Source organism: Podarcis melisellensis, assembly GCF_964234715.1.
Source record: "Podarcis melisellensis genome assembly, chromosome: 2".
Lineage (NCBI taxonomy): Eukaryota > Metazoa > Chordata > Lepidosauria > Squamata > Lacertidae > Podarcis > Podarcis melisellensis.
In genome coordinates this window covers 28,714,273-28,732,349 of record NC_138529.1, presented here as the reverse complement: position 1 = coordinate 28,732,349, position 18,077 = coordinate 28,714,273, and the positions used below count along the sequence as shown (strand labels likewise).

The 18,077-nt window shown below is 43.4% G+C and overlaps 1 protein-coding gene across 1 annotated transcript in view; it reads left to right on the top strand.

Annotated features, from left to right (window-relative positions):
- Window positions 1-18,077, top strand: part of LOC309363319 (E3 ubiquitin-protein ligase RNF213-like) — a 75,254-nt gene that overhangs the window by 42,979 nt on the left and 14,198 nt on the right. Inside the window, exons 29-46 of the mRNA XM_081899463.1 lie at window positions 236-371; window positions 1,167-1,358; window positions 1,786-1,925; window positions 2,511-2,656; window positions 3,617-3,835; window positions 4,561-4,742; window positions 7,101-7,215; window positions 7,541-7,641; window positions 8,853-9,035; window positions 9,526-9,683; window positions 9,771-9,879; window positions 10,162-10,276; window positions 12,084-12,304; window positions 12,775-12,961; window positions 13,850-13,972; window positions 14,680-14,790; window positions 14,997-15,239; window positions 15,464-15,545. Coding sequence (XP_081755589.1) covers window positions 236-371; window positions 1,167-1,358; window positions 1,786-1,925; window positions 2,511-2,656; window positions 3,617-3,835; window positions 4,561-4,742; window positions 7,101-7,215; window positions 7,541-7,641; window positions 8,853-9,035; window positions 9,526-9,683; window positions 9,771-9,879; window positions 10,162-10,276; window positions 12,084-12,304; window positions 12,775-12,961; window positions 13,850-13,972; window positions 14,680-14,790; window positions 14,997-15,239; window positions 15,464-15,545 — 2,763 coding nt within the window. The remainder of the gene's footprint in view (window positions 1-235; window positions 372-1,166; window positions 1,359-1,785; window positions 1,926-2,510; window positions 2,657-3,616; window positions 3,836-4,560; window positions 4,743-7,100; window positions 7,216-7,540; window positions 7,642-8,852; window positions 9,036-9,525; window positions 9,684-9,770; window positions 9,880-10,161; window positions 10,277-12,083; window positions 12,305-12,774; window positions 12,962-13,849; window positions 13,973-14,679; window positions 14,791-14,996; window positions 15,240-15,463; window positions 15,546-18,077) is intronic.

Here is an 18,077-nt window from a genome sequence, read left to right as displayed (position 1 = left end):
AAATAGATTTTTCATATTTTATAATAGAATATTGATAAATGTAACTGCTTAACTATACAGCCGTTCCTGCAGCTCTATAAATTATAATTTCATAGGGAACATTTATAACAGAAGAAGGGGGAAGCTAAAATTAATTTGCACTGTGCAGAGCTGTTGCTGTTTAACTTATGGTTAAACTTGAAATTTAACCATAAGTAGTGCCAGTAGGCAAATTTTATGCTGTCTTTCCCCTCAGCCTCCTTTCTGAAGATAACAAAGACTCGCCTGTTGAGCCTTTTGGGGAAGCAAGAAGAAAACGTTTACACCATGAAAGAGTGGGTACGCCGAGAGGCATCAAACCTCAATGCCCTCCAAGAAGCAGGAACTTTCAGGTATACACAGAAGTTAAATCACTACACTTTTTACAGCTCTAAAAAAGATAAGTCATTATCGAGGAAGCTCTTTGTACATACATGTTTAGGATATTTTAAGTGTACATGGAGGGGGTGCTGATTTTACTTACTTGCAAGTGCTGCTTCAGAGGGGTCCCCTGATCTCTGAGTGTGTTTGCAGGAGCCTAAAAAGCTGTGTTCTTCTTTAGATCTCAGCTGTTCAGTACATTGCAGTGAGTGTAACGGGGTACAATACTGAAATCAAAAGCGTTCACTGGAAATTATGTTAATATTGGCTGTCTTTCAAAGGATTTGATTCCATTTTTGCTGGTACCATTAATCCTGGAAGTAAAATATGTATTTACTTTGCTTCAAAGACACAATTTGGCAGGTTCTAGGAATAGTTGAAATGCAGAATTATATATATAATTTATTTTATATGCTGCCCTTCATCAACAGATCTCAAGGCAGTTCACAAGATAAAAATACAAGATAAATGCACAAATAAACATAAACAACAACAAAAATACCTCCCCCCAACCAAACACATTTGAAAGGCTGTAGAATGTTAATCAGCCAAAGGCCTGATTGAAGAGAAACATTTTTGCTAGGTGCCTGAAAACATATAATGAAAATGCCAGATGAATGTCCCTAAGGAGAGCATTCCACAAGCACTTTTCTCCATAACATTCTCCCTTGAGATGTTCAATCAGAATGTTCCTGAAGGAGTGTATGCCTTTCTTAATATTGGGTATATTGCCTTTTTGTTTCCTTTACCTCTCTTGACGCTTGCAGAGACACCCTGTGGAAGCGGGTCCAGACTGTGGTGACTCCATTTATGGCCTATATTGTGTCTGTATTAGACAGTGACTGCAACCTGGACCTATTGATTAGACCAACAACAGAAAAGTGTGTGAAAGCTCTGTGGCTATTCATCTTCAATGATCTCAAGCTGCTGGACATCCCTTACATTATGGGCCAGAACAAGTAAGTGGCATAAAGAAGGCATGAATGGTTGCCAGTGAATTGATGGCTTGCAAAAATGTGAATGGTGAATGTGATTTTGATTCCATGTGAGGGACTTATCTTGAAAGCTGTTTATTCAGTTAGCCAAAAAAACCAAACAAACAAACAAACAAAAAAAAAACCCACGTGTCAGTTGTATGCCATGATGTTTTGGCAGCACATTTCTCAGTGGGCATGACTTACAAGCCAGATCTAGCTGCTGTTTTCCTCTCCTTAAAGGAATAATATTGTGGTTATCAAATGCTTTTCTGAGAGCTCAAAACTCAAGGATTGGCAAACATAACTCTTTCCCTGCTTCTTTCTAAGTGCTGAAACAAAACATTGAGCTTCCTGCTTAGTAATGGGATATCTCTAGCTTGCTAACTTAATTTACCTGTGTCTTGCCCAGTTCCCAAACTGAGTCTATTCTGGTGCAGAGCTTCTTTAAGAAATCAACAGGGGCTGGCAATGAAATGCCCTTCAGCTGGAAGATAAAAGATTATTTGGAAGATCTTTGGGTTCAAGCTCAATACATCCCTGGTAATGAAGGTGAGAATCCAGAGGGAACACACAGAGAATTACCAGTAGGAGGGATCCTGGATTGGCTTGTGTCTCTCCTCATGTGTAGATGAGCTTTCTACACATCCATCTATAACCTGGGAAAACTCTCTCTGACAAACATTTGTGAGGGGAGTATGGGGATGGTGTGAGAGAATGGCAGTATGTGAGGCTAGCCTCTACAGCTCTGTGGACCCCCTCAACACTTTCATTCCTTGAGGGGTTATTTGTCCCCTCCCATATGGAAATAGCCAGAAGCAGCTTGTTATGGCTTGAGGGGTCTTGCTAAAAATAATTTGGGTTACTGATGACTACTAAAAACATTGCTAAAATGAGACACAGTTCTGCCTCCTGCTCAAATCTTTGTCCAAACTTGGCAAATAGATTGTTTAAAAATTCTAGGAGATTTAGCAGGGAATCTTGACCAGCCACTGTAAACAACAAAGCAGTCTCCAGTATTATGGGATAAAGAAAATTATACAGCAACATGCTTTAATAAAGTAGCACTGGTGAGATGCTATAGTAATTAAAATTCTCATATAACTTAAATATTCCCATTCTACTGTTGTCCTACAGACAGATTTGTAAGCGTCTTTCAGAAGAAATCACTGGGGCAATATATTGCTGATCTCCCTGAGGAAGAGAGGGAGCACCTTTTTCACTGTTACGTCAGAGACTTCATACTACTGACAATGGGCGTTTCTTCTCATAAGGAGCTAAAGGTAAGTCCCGCAACACGAGACATCAAGATGCTTAGAACAGTGTGTGTGTCAGTTGTAATGCCCAGGAGTTGTGTGCTGTAGTGTTTGACTGAAACACATACTTCAGCAGCATATGGCTGGCATTTGATTATCACGAAAGTAGATGAATATCACACAGATATGGAATGTGATGGTGATTGCACACATCGTTTTATCTGAATGAAGAAAATTCCAGACTGCTTGAAAGCTCATGTTATTAGATCTCAACAAGTAGGATTTTGATCCCACTTCCCTGTCCTAGCTGTTTCATGTTCAGTATTCTCTCACTGCATTAGCTCGGGGATCTTGAGGTGTAGCTACTTAAATACGCCTGCACATATAACCTCCTGTCCTGGATTTATCCCTTAGGATGACTTAAAAACGTGATTTCGACTTCCAACCCTTGGGGGTGTTTCTTTGGGTTGAAATCATTACTACACTAGAGGGGTTTCTTCCCCTTCACTTTCATTTTACAGTAGCATGGCAAGTAGATCAATGCACAAAATATCCCCTCCTACTTTATTTTGACTCTACCTTCAATCTACTGGAAAATTCCCTACGGTAGAAGTTTCTGACAAGTTGTTTCCCCAGTCAGGTGGTTCTTGGAATGACAGCAGCCTAAGCAAGGCATTTGCATCTAAACAGGTTTAATGTCTGTCTTCTGTGTTCAGATGAGTTCACCAAAAATTAAACTTTGAAATGTGTTTTCAGGTAAACTAGCTCCAAAGTGTACACGCCCAACTGCTGTAAACAAAAGTGAGAAAAAGTCCTGCAGGTACCTGTGGAGTGAGATACATTTTACCCCAGTAATACAGCATTTGTGATTGGAACAGTTTTCCTAAATGTGTTATAATTTTAAAGATAAAAGTCTCACCCACATAAGAATCTGTAGATATTACCGCACAAGATTTGCTTCCAGTGACATTGTTTTTCAATTTCTAGTTGCTGCAGACAGCTCTCTTATCATGTATGGAGGAAATGAAGGTGGCTTCTTCCAATGCAGAAGAGAGGGTTCTGCCCCTCCCCTTTATCCATCTTTGTTACCGTCATTTTTCGAGTCGTCTGCAAAACCTTTCCAGGATTCTCACTGTGTACCCTGATGTGTCCAATGCTCTCACTGAACATGTTGAGAAAGGAGACAGCTTCTTACATCGCCAAATGGTAGGAATCATATTGGGTGGGTGGTAATATTTTAGTCCTACTAGAAAAAGTGTGTTTTTAAAATGTTAGGGAAAAGGATAATATCTTTTAAAGGCGATTGCTAAAAGTCACACAAGGCTTTAACATTTATGTGTCTTATTTGTTCTTTGATGCTCTGATAATTAGTCTCTTGTGTAAATATATACAATCAGCACAAACCACAGTCTCCTTACAAGTGCAGGAATTAGATTGATCTATGATAAGGAAAGCTTACAAATGAAGTAGGATTCCAATGAAAATTCCTTACTAAACAAGGTGTAAAAATTTTTATGTAAATTTAGCAAGTGAGGAATAAAATGCACATCTTAAAAAGAAAGACTAAAGGAATGTGTCTGTTCCGTTTTGCCAAAAAACAAAAAACACACACCCCATAACAGAAAACAAAGTGGAAATGTTTTTCACCTTTTCTATTGATATAATCAGAAGGGAAGTCAACTATGAACATTGTGGCTAATACAGAAGAGTCATGATCTGATTATTGAGTTAGGAATGTGGATAGTCATAGTTCGGCTTGAGAGCAGGTTCTCACATTTTCCAGATTGGCAGTTGAATTATTTATTCTGCTTAATGAAAGGAGAAGAGTCATAACTTGATTTCTCACACCCATTTTAAAAAAATGAAATAAATGTTACTATTATTTATTGTCCATGTCTGTATTAAAGCCCTGTTCATGCCTGATTGCTTAGGTTCTGGATGTGCTTGCTGCAATTGCTTGCACTGAGATGTTGGAAGAAAAACTGTTGAACTGCAGACCTCAAACATGGCTGCATCAGGTGAAGAAGCTTCAAATGCCAATTGAACTTGTGTGTACAGCAAACTACATTCAAAGCAATGGGAGCCGATGTGACCAGCTGCTCCAGGAACTCAGGTAGGTCACATGGACCAAACTGGAGGTAGAGGAAGCACTAGAGAGTTGGACTCAGGTGCCATCACCAAAGACAGGCTGCCATCTGTGTTGAGGCAAACAGACTCAGCCATCCCATCCCCTGTAGTTGTGTATACAGTGGTACCTCTGGATACGAATGGGATCCATTCTGGATCCCCGTTTGCATCCTGAAGTGAACGTAACCCGCACCTGCGCGGGTTGCAATTTGGCACATGCACGTGATGTCATTTTGACCGTCTGTGCATACACAAGCGGCGAAACCTGGAAGTAACGCATTCTGTTACTTCTGGGTCGCCACAGAGTGCAACCCGAAAGCGTTCAACCTGAAGCATATTTAACCCGAGGTATGACTGTACTTGCAAACACAATCTTCTTGCTTGGAATGAGCAACATGTGAATGTTCTTGTTTTTACTATGTATTTCATGTTTTTATCCTGTATTTTTATGCTGTGAACCACCCTGAGATCTTCAGATGAAGGGCGGCATAAAAAGTTAATAAATAAATAATAATAAATAAACTCCCCGCAAAACAAGGAGTTTATTTGGATTTTACTAGAGGACCTTAAATTAAGTCAACATGGATTTCTGAGCCAGGAAGATGTTTGGGAATGTTAGAGGACAGGACATGCAGAGAAATATTTTATTCAACATTCTGTGTCATCTTTCTACTCTGGTTTTCTTAGCTAAATATGAGATGCTAGATATGTTACAGGCGACTGGAAAGAGATCTTTGTTTTCTCTTAAGCCAAGTACAGTGGTACCTTGGTTCTCAAACTTAATCTGTTCCGGAAGTCTGTTCCAAAACCAAATCGTTCCAAAACCAAGGCACACTTTCCCATGGAAAGTAATGCAAAATGGATTAATCCGTTCCAGACTTTTAAAAACAACCCCTAAAACAGCAATTTAACGTGAATTTTACTATCTAACAAGACCATTTCTGGGTTAGGGTTAGGGTAAGGATTAGAATTAGGGTCAGGGTCAGTTTTTTTATGTTTTCTTATGATTTTGATTCATTTCTGGTTGGTTTGCTGGGGAGCGCCTGGCTGCCTTCAGCTGGTGCAGGGGCTCTCAGATGCAGCTTCCGTGCTGCCTCCACCTTCCCCAACCCCAGCAACTATTCAGCCTGGCTGCCTTCAAGTGGTGCAGGGCCCCCCAACCTGTTGCTGCTTGCGCAAGAGCAGGAGCTGGATCGGGGCTGCTCAGCTGGGGAGGTGCAGGCTCCATCACACTTTCCATTGAGGGGTTCATGGCTTTATTCCCCTCAAGGGAGAAGTTTAAAGGAGCCCCCACCTCAGTATCAGAGCCCCTGCACCACCTGAAGGCAGCGGGGCTGAATAGTTGCTGGGGTCAGAGAAAGTGGAGGCAGCCTGGAAGCTGCATCTGAGAGCCCCTGCACCACCTGAAGGCAGCCAGGCGCTCCCCAGCTGAGCTGCCCGATCCCACTCTTGTGTGCAAGCAAGAGCGGGATGGGATCTCTCAGCTGGGAAGAGAGGCTTCCCACTGCCTATCAGAGCAGCCCTGCTCCTGCTCCTACTTGCTGCAAGCAAGAGCAGGCTGGATGGTGGCGGCGGCGGCGACATCCCTTACCTGCTCACTTGCCACCCGGCCCAGCCTTCCCTCACTCAGCGCCGGGACTGCTGGAGGAGTGGGTGGTTGTTGTGGTGGCAGCTGCCTACTCACTTGCAGTGCCACTTGAGTGTGGCACTCAAAATGGAAGTTATACTCAGAACGGATCATGTTTGGCTTCAAAAAAAAGTTTGAAAACTGGAAAATTCATTTCTGGGTTTGAAGTATTCAGGTTCCAAGTAGTTCAAGAACTAAGCTGTTCGAAAACCAAGGTACCACTGTATAGACCATTAATTCCCAGTATTAAACCAACAATTTGGGAGATTACTGGCCAAAGCCTTTTGCTTTCTTTCCTTATAAACTCTTGATACAAGATCTTATTTAAGGAGTTCTAATGGGTAGAACTATGTGAGATTGCCAGTAACCTTGATTAATATTCAAGTTTATGTTTTGATTTCCTGTGCCTCATTTGGTTTTTATGCCTCCTTTGCTAGAAAGCCTATCCTGATACACTAAATGATTATTACATTGGCCTGCCTCTCTACTCAATAAATCTCACTTACAATCTGTAGATTCCACCTGTTTCAGTAGCAGAATTTATTTGCTGTTGAATTGTAGGTGAACTGTAATTCCCCCTCATCCACCTGCAATTTCTATCCAGGCTCCATCTTCCTCAAAAATGGTCACACGTTTTCTCAAGTTGCTGTTTTTGCGCAAACATTCTTTTGAAGAGCTGGGCAGGTTGTCTAATTCTGGATTTCCTCCTCAACACAGGAACCAATGGAACAGGATTTTCTCACTGTCCCTCTTTGTGGAACATGTGCTCCTTGGAGTAGAAATTCCAGAAGTGAAGAACCTGGTAAAAAAGTTCGCCTCACGCCTTGGAGAAGTAAGAATTCTATTCTCACTTGGTGCAAAGCATCTATTTATTGTACTAAGGAAGTAAGCAACATCCTTTTTATTTTATTTTTTTAACACAGAGCATCAACATCATCGAAAATTCAAGAAGGCAAATAACATAAAACATGAGAATTGTTGTATCGAAACCAGTATTAAAAGCATTCATCACAAAGACCATACCAGAGCAGTGTTATTGTAGTTACTGTGGTGATAAGTGTTTAGAACCAAGTGGAACAGGATAGTTTTATCTGTATGTTCCTATACTTTTAAACTTCACTTTTGGAATGTGATACTATTGCTTTTGTTCTTTTTAGTGTTTTCAAGGGGATTCAGACATTAAAACCCATAACACATTCTGTAAAGTAATGAATATCCTATGTCTGTGCAAGGAGGATGCCAGTTCAGTGTTTTGCAGGTAATGCCTTTGGGATGAGAGTGCCTTTTTGGTTCCCCTTGGATCCTGGAATTGGTGGCAGCTATGTAATCCTGCACTCATTATGATTAGGAAGGGGAGAGAAATGCCACTACCAAGCCCAAATGACCTCACTAGTGCAAATTCTCAGGCATCCCTGCAAGCAGTGGTTCAAGTCCCTTCATGCTCACGTCATTCTTGGAACATAGTGCACAAAGGGAAGAAATGAGAGTCCTCTTAACACAGTACTCACATAGCTCCCTGTGCAGGGCTTACAGACCTGCTGTGAGGGAGTGGCTCACCAAACAGGGCAGAGTACATGGGAGAAGGGGTAATATGGCCCCACGCACCTTTTGCATGCTTAGCAAAAAAACCAGTCATGACAGAGGTAAAAGAGCAGGAGTAGTTTCTTAATCGCTCAGCCACAGCAACAGACAGGTGTTGGGTATGTTGTGAGGCATTTGCCTTTTGCTCCCACCCCCAGCTTCAGTGCCCACGCATGGATGCCAAAAGGGCAGGGACTGCAGGAGGAGCCACTGGCGGAGGAACAGGGGTGCGGGGGGAGCGCACTGCCCCCAGCGGCACGATCCCGGTGGTGTGCCATCGCGGCTGCTCCTCCCCCCTGCACTGGGCGCCACTCCCCCACAGGTGGTGCATCACGCCCCCGGGACACACGCCACCCCCCTGGGACGCATGCCAGCCATGCCCCCGCCTTCTCTCCACCCCACCCCCTGCCAGAGCTTGAAGCTCTGCTGCTGGGAGGAGCTTTAGACAGATGGAACACCATACATGATTGTTTGTATGTTTTGGAACATGCTGTATAGACTGCATGGACCAACCCACCCTTTTGGCTCTTTCTTCCCCTTGGCTACTAACATCTGCCTAGTAGCATTCCTGCAGACCTCCCATTCCTCACTTCCTTCCTTCCCACCCTGCTGTAACTGCCTCAGACATGTCAGCAGCAGCACCCATCCCTCTTGTGTGCCTTGAGACCTGCCAACTCATAGTCAAAGGAGCACTTGGTGTGCAGGCATCTTGGGTAGGACGCCAGTAACTGCAGAATATATAGGCACTTATGATGACTCAAGAACAGCAATGGAACACTCAAAGAATTTCATGTAGCTCCTAAGCCTGTTTCCTTGTTGCTGACCTGGGCAGTGAGCTATAATTAAATATACATTAAACCCACATACATGTTTGTGTTATATTCACAGTTATGGTTTGAGGTCATGTCCAATTTGTTTGGAAGATCCTAGGGAGCCAGTCCACCTTCCTTGTGATCATGTGTATTGTCATCATTGCATAAAACAACGGCTGGTACCAGGAGAGATGCGCTGTCCATTTTGCAATGTTGAACTACCAGATGACTTTTCTCCCAAAGTATCTGAGGAGATCCGGTAATGCCTTATTGATTGATTGATTGATTGATTGATTGGATTGATTGCATTTATATCCCACAGCAGTTGGTAGTTCTGGTGATAATTTCAGCTTCTGGCCCTTAATTTCTGAGGATTTAATCATTCCCTCTATTATCAATGTTTGTTGGAGAGGGGACGATCTTTGGGAAGCTAAAATGGCATAATTCACACACAACAAAGTGAAATTTACAGGTTCAGGGGTACCCCAAGTTTTGCAAAAGTACATAAAACCTTTAGAAAAATGCCTTAAGGAGCAACCCTTCAAAACATAGCAATGTGTAATGAAATGGTGTATCCTGCAAGAAGGCATGGCTAGTTGGATTGACCCCTAAATTGGACCTTATTTGTAGGTCCAGCTTATAACACTCTGTTGGCCATGCATTTTTTAGCATTGCTCACAAACTATGTGATGCAAGTTCTGCAGTCAATTAGATAAGTAATTCTCCCCAATTCTCTTCCACCACCACAGTGTTGCCATTGAAAAAATGACCCGGTTCCGCAAGTGTTGCAATCGTTTTTTCATAGAGCTGGTTTCTACTATGTGCTTCAAAGACAATGAGCCCCCAGAAGAAGCTGTGATCCAAGAGCTGCTGAACCTCCTCTTTGTTCACAAGCCGCTTTTGAAAGGTATGTTCATGCGCTCCCAGCAATTTGCCCTTCCCTGAACGTACTGACTTCTTCATGTCTCTGTACCATATTTCATTATTTCTTTAGATTCAAATAATGACAGTGTGTACACAAAAACTCTATCCCCCTTTAACGATGTGGTGGATAAAACTCCTGTAATCCGTTCTGTGGTGCTAAAGTTGCTTCTAAAATACAGGTAAGGAACTTTTATCTGGGACATGCAATTTGGGGGCAATATACCCTGCTTCTCCTTCAGTGTTCACCCCACTGATACCTGCTCTGATTTCCTTGATGTCTTAGTGGTCTTCATATGAGTTCAGCTATTGCTTTTCTGAAACTCTGAAGGCTCTCTCCCTTAGCCCTGTTGTACAACATCATCTGAATGCATACTTCTGACAGTGGAGGTCTCCTTTCATTTTTAGAATAGAGAAGCATGTGCCGTGTTCATTAATAAGGGGAGGTTTCTCTTTTTCTATAGTTTCAATGATGTGAAAGTCCATGTTCAAAAATATTTATCAGAAGCAGAATCAATATGCAACCAAGACAAAGAAGACAAGACAGTACTGTACATGCTGTTTGCCAGCTGCCTTGAGGTAAGTATATTTGCCCCATAACTTTTCAAGGTACCTCCAGATGTTTTGAACTTCCAGACCTGTGCTGTGCTCCCTGTATACTTTCAGTTTCTTTTTGCTTTGCCAAAGTCTCAGGTTGTGTGGCTTTTCAGAAACAGAGATGTAAGGCCAGCTCTGCCTGTATACATGTACAGGAGAGCAACTGATTAGACTAGATTTTTTTGGCTATCTGGTCTAATAAACTGCAGTGGTCCATTGTCTTCTGTGGAAAAATGAGAAGCAGCTACAGGAAAAAAAATGAATGAACAGGCTGCTGTGCCTCATTGTGACTAAGTGAGCTCTGCTTGAGGAGTATTTGGAAAAATGCGGCATGCTTCTTAGTACTTAAGGCTCATGTGGCCCTTTCCCCCACTTAAGTGAAACTTGAATAAAGAACAATGAGGAAAACCTTCCCTTCCTAATTAACCAAACTGGTTAAAGAAGGGTAAATGCAAAGCCTCTGAAAGTGAAGCCATTCCTTAGAGCCTTCAATATAGGCATGACAAAGTCAAATAAAGCCTTTCCTCCTCCCAGGAAGGGAAGGGGCTGTGATTGGGAGACGATTCCTGCGTCATGCAGGGGGCGCTCCGCCCCCTGCTTAAACTCCAGGGCTGGCGTTCCACGCCCCTCCCCGGTTGGGCACCCAATAGGGAAGCTCGGCGGGGGCGTGGCTTGATGCTCAAACGCAGCCGCGCCAGCCATCCCCACCATTGCACACACATTTTCTTTGAGTCACCCACCCTCCACTCCCTTTAGATTAGCTGTTCCTGAGACTTTGCTATGGACCTCTGGTTGGTCGCCCTGTTTAACCAGGGGGCCTGGTAGGAGTTTTTTCCAATTGGCTAAATTGGCCCAGCCTCTTGGTTTTTTTCGCCTACCTCATAGCAACCGTCACAACTTTCATGGTATTTGGCGGTTAGGCACTGGAATGTGTTGTTGGTGTTTCGGGGGGCAAGGTGTGGCTATCGCCTTCCCCGACAATTTTGGGTATTCCGCTAAAGGGATCCGGCGGTCATGGATCCTGTCCGATGCCCGTGTGGCGGGGGACCATGGCACGACCCTCGGTGACATCAGGAAGAGAGCCTATAGTTGGATTAGCATCAACAGGATTCCCCTACTGGTGGTTAACCCCTCCTCAGGCTCACCCCTCTACGAGTGGGTGGAGTCTAATGTTCCGTGGTCCAATGCCTAAGCCAATACCTTCTCACATGCTGTAATCAATAAAGTTGTGGCCTTTACCTTACCCATTAACCTTACATTCTGTGTCCACGTGTCTTTATTCCCCAAGCGGGGATCGGGTCCTCGAATCACAATTATGTCCACCCAGCCAAGGTTTCAAATGCCTCTGCAAATTCTGCCTTCTGAAGTGGATGACTAGGGTCTCTTAAGATTCTCCCTACAATACTAAGGGCTTATCCACACCTCCATTTGTCACTTTCCCCTGGGAAAACCCACAGTTTAGCGTTGAATCAGAACCAACAGCAACTGAGTTTTCTGCAGATTGCTGTTTGTTCAGATTTAGCGCTAAAGAGCTGGTTTTCCATGGCAAGGCAAAGGCAGAACCTCTTGGATTTGTGCCTACAAAGCATGGGACAAACAGAAAACTGTTTGGACCTGTACTTTCTAGGCATGGGACAAGGGGAAATGTGGAAAAGCCCTGAGCACTTTATTTTCTAGCAGTGTCAATGCACACAGTAATAAGAAATGCTTCGTTCAATAGATTTAACAAAGATTGGTATGGTGAGCAATGGTGAGCAATAACTGGAAAACATTATGTTTCATTTTTCAGGATTCTATGTATGAGAAATTGGGAGCCTCCTCAGAGAAAAGCAAGGCAAACTGCCTGAGAGAAGATGGACACTTCCTAACAAACTACATAAAGCAAAGCAGGAGCAGCCATGAAACCTCTCAAAAAGTCACCATTGAGTACTTGCAGGGAGTGGCCCACACCCGTCTGTGTATGGATAGGGCTGCACAGCTGCTCTTTGAACTTTATGGAACTTCAGGCAAGTGGGATTCTGTTAAACCGGAATAAAATATGTACCAAATAACTGGTGTATGAAAGAGTTCCTGCCGCTAGATGAATTACAGGATGGGTTTATCCTTTGTGTCCATATTTAACCGGGGGGGGGGGGATACTGGTTCTGTGCTTCTGTAGTTGTCTTTTTCCTACCAGTAGATTTGTGCTCTCTTTTGAATGCAAAGCTTTCTATGATATTTGTTATTCTCAGTGCTTCTGAAATTGTTGGGTCAAGGTAAAGGACCCCTGGACGGTTGAGTCCAGTTAAAGACGACTATGGGGTGCGGCATTCTCTGCTTTCAGGCCAAGGGAGCCACCGTTTGGCTGCAGACAGCTTTCCGGGTCATGTAGCCAGCATGACTAAACCGCTTCTGGTGCAACGGAGCACCGTGATGGAAGCCAAAGCGCACAGAAACATAATTTGGAAGCATTTTCCTTTTTCCTTTCTCTCTCCAGCTAGTAGTCAAGAAACAGAGAAGCAACACTACCTGCAAAAAGTGAAGCAGTTCTGCAGTCAGATTCAAAATGACTGGTACCGAGTTTACCTTATCCGCACACTTACTAAACAACATGGGATGGAGTTCACACAGAGACTTTCTAATGAATCCGAGTTTAACTGGATATTTCCAGCAGAAATAATTCAGCAGGTAGTACAGCTCTATCTTGAGCACTCACCATCTTATTAATTCTTAGGCAGTAGTTTGGATGAAGTAGAAATGGTCAAATGGTGTGTATGTTAAGGGGGATTTATTTTTTAAAACGATTGTGTTTTGCTTAGGCTGAGAATGTGATGACTTGCCCAGAGAGGGTAGTGATTAAATGGAATCAAGGTATGACAAGGGCATCTTTCGGAGATGCTTTTAAGTATAGTAAATCCTGCTTTGTACCAAAGAGTTCATACTGAATGACCCATGGATCCTATCATAGTGATATGATATTCATACAATTTGCTTTGATGTTTGCGTATTTCTTATCTATGGTTTGTTAGGGTTTTTAAGGTAAAGATAAAGGTACCCCTGCCCGTACGGGCCAGTCTTGACAGACTCTGGGGTTGGTGCGCCCATCTCACTCTATAGGCCGGGGGCCAGCGCTGTCCGGAGACACTTCCGGGTCACGTGGCCAGCCTGACATCGCTGCTCTGGCGAGCCAGAGCCGCACACGGAAACGCCGTTTACCTTCCCGCTAGAAAGCGGTCCCTATTTATCTACTTGCACCCGGGGGTGCTTTCGAACTGCTAGGTTGGCAGGCGCTGGGACCGAGCAACGGGAGCGCACCCCGCCGCAGGGATTCGAACTGCCGACCTTTCAATCGGCAAGCCCTAGGCGCTGAGGCTTTTACCCACAGCGCCACCACATTGCTATAATAGAACAGCAGAGTCCCTTTCCCTCCTCTCAGCTTTCTTCCACCCCCCCAACCTCATGCCCTCTTTTATTTTTTTTAAGCAACAGTGTTTTCATGTCTGATATTCAGTTGTATCACATGCTATACAGTGTTTAGGCTTTAAACAACTGACTTTTTTGTGCTCTGTGCCTCAGAAATCTCACTCCAGTCAGATTGATCAGTTCCTGGTACATGGCAAGAACTATAAAGTGGTGCGTGATGCTTTGGGAAAAGCAGTGATAAAATGCCAGGCAGATGGCATTGCAGCAGCCTTGAAGGTACAGCTATTTAATTCTGGCCAAAACAGCTCTTCCATATTGACCTAACGAGGACTGTCTCTGATTTTGTAGCATTTAGGATTTCATGTGCTTCTGGTGATTTTCCATTCCTTCCTTCCTTCTAGATCTGGGCTGTATTAAAGTGGTTATCATACTTATCTTTAAATTGTCCCAAGCTGTATTCTGATACTCTCTCCCAGGGCTTATCAGATTGCAAACCTTTATTGCATTGACTGGAATGTTAAGGCTAGCAAATAGGATCTGAGCTTCAGTGTACTGCATGTCATATTAGAAACATTGACTCTACTATAAAATCATTATTAGTGGCTGATTTTCTTCACAGTGCCATTTCATAGTGTGCTTTTATATATTGTGTTCCATATTGGAGTGGGGCTACCTATAGGGAGAAATTTGGCAAACTGAAATATGTTTGTTATAGCTGATAGGACCTTATTGACTACCAAATTGGAAGTTTCAGGAAACCTTTTACAAAAGGTGTGCCTTTTGTTTCCTTTTTGGCCACACATATATATTCTATAGATATATTTGGACCAATGCACTTTTAAAAATATTTGTGATCTGGTACTTTTTTGTTTTCTGCAATGCTCAGCAGTAATATCCATGACTGCTGCTAGCTAAAGATGTAAGTTTTACTCTTGGTAATCTCTCTTTCTTGCCCTCTTCTCCTCTCCACATTCTGATTTCAGGAAAGTAATGGCTCCAAGTCTTCCCAGGCTGTTCATTTTCTCTTGGCTGTCTTCAGAGAGTTCACATCTCTGTATGGATGCAAGGAGCCAAGTCTTCATCCAAAGCAGAAGGTAAATGTCTTTGCCTTGGTGCCAGTTTGCATATTGCCTTGTGCACATGTGCTGCTTCCTTAGGAGAGAGGAAGATTTAGGATATCAATTATAGAACTGAGCAAAGGCTGTCGTTTTCCCCAACTTTCATTTGAAAATCCATTGAAGTGAGTCTAGTTGACAAATCTCACCTTACTTTTTGTAAAATAATTTCCTTCTTATTTCAGCAACGTGATGTTATCAAGGAGTTCATCCAGAGCTCCAACGTTCTTCCTTCTCCAGAGCTGGAGAGATTTGCAGAATCTCTGATGGATAACCATCTCCCCTCACTGGCACTGAGCCCCCAAGATTCCAGCCACAAGAGGGTAGTGATTGAAACGGCAATTCACACTGCTGCTGTCTTGCTGTCTGGCCAGAATCGAATCCTTGAACCTCTAAGGAATCTGGCATTCTCACCTCGTACCATGCAGGTAAAGTAGTGAATCTTCCGTTTTCCTCTGCAATTCCCATCAGTTCCTGTACTCATTACTGTTTTACTTGTCTGCCATCACACAGAAACAGCCCTCTCCTGCATGCAAGCATAACACACTTTAGCACTTGGCAAAAGATTTCAATTGAAGATCTTAATGCATGAGTAGGAGGACACTGCATATTATTCTAGTTCCACTTTGATATTCTCCTTCTCCCCTTCCAGGGTGCTTTTCTGCCAACAATGCCAGAAGACTTACTGGCTCAGGCTGTGAGTTGGGAAGGAGCAGCAGGACTTAAATTTTATCGTAAGTACCATGCTCAAGTTTGGGAGCAGTCTAGAGAGCTATTTTTTCTCAGTGGTGTCTTGTCCCCCCAAAACAGTGGAAATAATCCAGGGAATGATGGGGATTGCTTCCATATATCACTCTCCTGTCAAATTACTGTGTCGTATCTATCCATTTAGGCACAAAGACATATGGTTAAGTGTCAGTGGGTGGTACCCAATTCACTCATTCTTTTAGTGCAAGGATTTCCACTTCTGCAGCAGATTTTTTCCCCATCTTTCCTCCCCATGCACCCCGTGACCTCTTCAGAACAGCTTCAGGAGGCTGAGGGAATCCCAGAACAGCCCACAGTCATTGTGCTGACAGAATGAGCTTGTTGAATACCACCCAGTATGGACTTTTTAAAAAGAATCTTGATAGTAGTGTTAACTTCTCATAAATGTGAAGTAGTAATAAAAAAAAAAACCTTTAAATGTACTTTGTGCAAGTGAAATAAGCAGACCTGAAACATTCCAAGATATTTTGATGTGTACCATGGAAACAAGTAGCAGATAGATAGAAATATCCTATTTGTTTCCGAAAGCATCCAGAGGTCTTTTGAGATCAGATTCTGTTGTCAGAATTAGCAGAAATTTGTTCATATTTGCCCCGTCGTGTATCACTTTGCACTAGTTTACATTTTATTGCATTTGCCATTTTACTGCCCAGTAACTTAGCTTGAAGAGAATAAAAAAATCCTTCCAGTAGCACCTTAGAGACCTACTAAGTTTGTTATTGGTATGAGCTTTCATGTGCATGCACACTTCTTTCTTTTGGAACTCTCTGCAATCTCTTTTTAACAACCCTGAACAATTTAGTAGCAAAAGTAGCAACCTCACTGCTCAGCCGTAACTAGTTAACTTACGAACAAGCACAGGTTCCAGTACCAATATTTGAAGGACTCTCCTACTTCTCTTCATTCAGAGAACTGTCCATTTATTCCTACTCTACTTCCGGCTACGTATTGATACGGAAGGGGGGGGACCCTTTTCCACGATCCGAGGCGATGACCTCGAGGGACCCTTCCCCAGTCCGACCACCTCGCCCCCCCCCACTGTTCCAGAAGCACCATACAATACCCCAAACCCCAATAATAAAGTGCCTTTCCCCTTTTCCTTAGGGCGAAATAAGCCCAATGTCTATGCTTTTCCCTTCTCTATCTGTATCCTGAGTAGACCATACGGATTTGTATTCCCCGCTCTTTTCAATGGCCGCGTTCTGTCCAATCAGAACCATGCATTTATTCTGCAGAGCTAGCTCAGCGAGCTCTTGCACGTCTCATTTAACCTCCTGACAAGCTGCTGACGGCTCCCCGCTGGGAGAACAATGGAATCGAAACCTGCGACCTCGTAAAACTGTCTATTCTTATTACAATGTATCTATTTTGTTTCCGAATGTGTCTATTCCTTTCCGCTATCAATTACCCTATACGTACAATGGGCCAAATGACTGAAAACCTTTGAAAAATCATATAAAATCATCCACTGCTCCGATTTCTTCACTCTGCGCCGATTGACTCAGTTTTCCAGTGGCTCCATTACACCTCACGGGACTCCATGATCCCCCAAGCGAGGAGTCACGTACTCAGGAAGACCCTAATCCCCTCAAATCGTTCTGCCAAGCCTTTCCTCCGGGCAATGCCAGGTGGCAGACCATGCATATGTGGACCATTGTTCTCCGACACCGGTGCTCAGGAAGTGCTTATCTTTGCATATCTCTGGCTCTGCATATCTCCCCCTCCCTCCTCCGTATGTTAATCCTGTCCAACCCGACCCCCTTTTAATGTATTCATGACGTGTTTCTGTGTAACTCAACTCCTCTTTAATATATTCATGATGCAATGATGATGTATTTTGCACTGTATTCTGGGACACGGAGGGAAGTTTCAAAAACTCATGTCACCCTTTCCTCGGGGTTCAATCTCGCCTTGAACCTGTTGCGCAATAAACTGGGATCTTCGCAGTTTGCTCCTGTCTCCGGCTGAGCTTATTTCTTCCGCAGGGACCCGCGGACTTAGTCCGACGAGCTGGGTGGCAGAGCAGCCTCACACCCAGATTTTTCCGTAACAGTAGCCAATTCCTGATCCACAAGAGGAGCTTTCCTCTAATTCCTTGAGTGCTAAGCTTACTCAGGAGTCTTTTGTGAGGTACCTTGTCAAAAGCTTTTTGAAAGTCCAGGTCCCCCGTGTCAACCATATAATCTCTATATGCCTGTTCACACTCTCAAATAGCATTAATAGGTTTGTGACATAGGACTTGCTCTTGCAGAAGCCATGCTGACTCTTGATTCCATGCTGGCTTGTTCTTCTATATCAGGGACATCCAACTCCTAAGAAACTGTGATCTAAAACTGGCAGTGATTTCAAAGTTGTTGAGCTTTTTTTTAAGGAGGGCGGTGACATAAATAGATAAGCGATAAGTCATCCCGCCAGCGGAAACTCCCGTCTTCTGCTCTTAAAATCATTTGCAAATAGAGGAAAGAGGGAGGGGGTGGGGCCGAATGATTGAATGATCC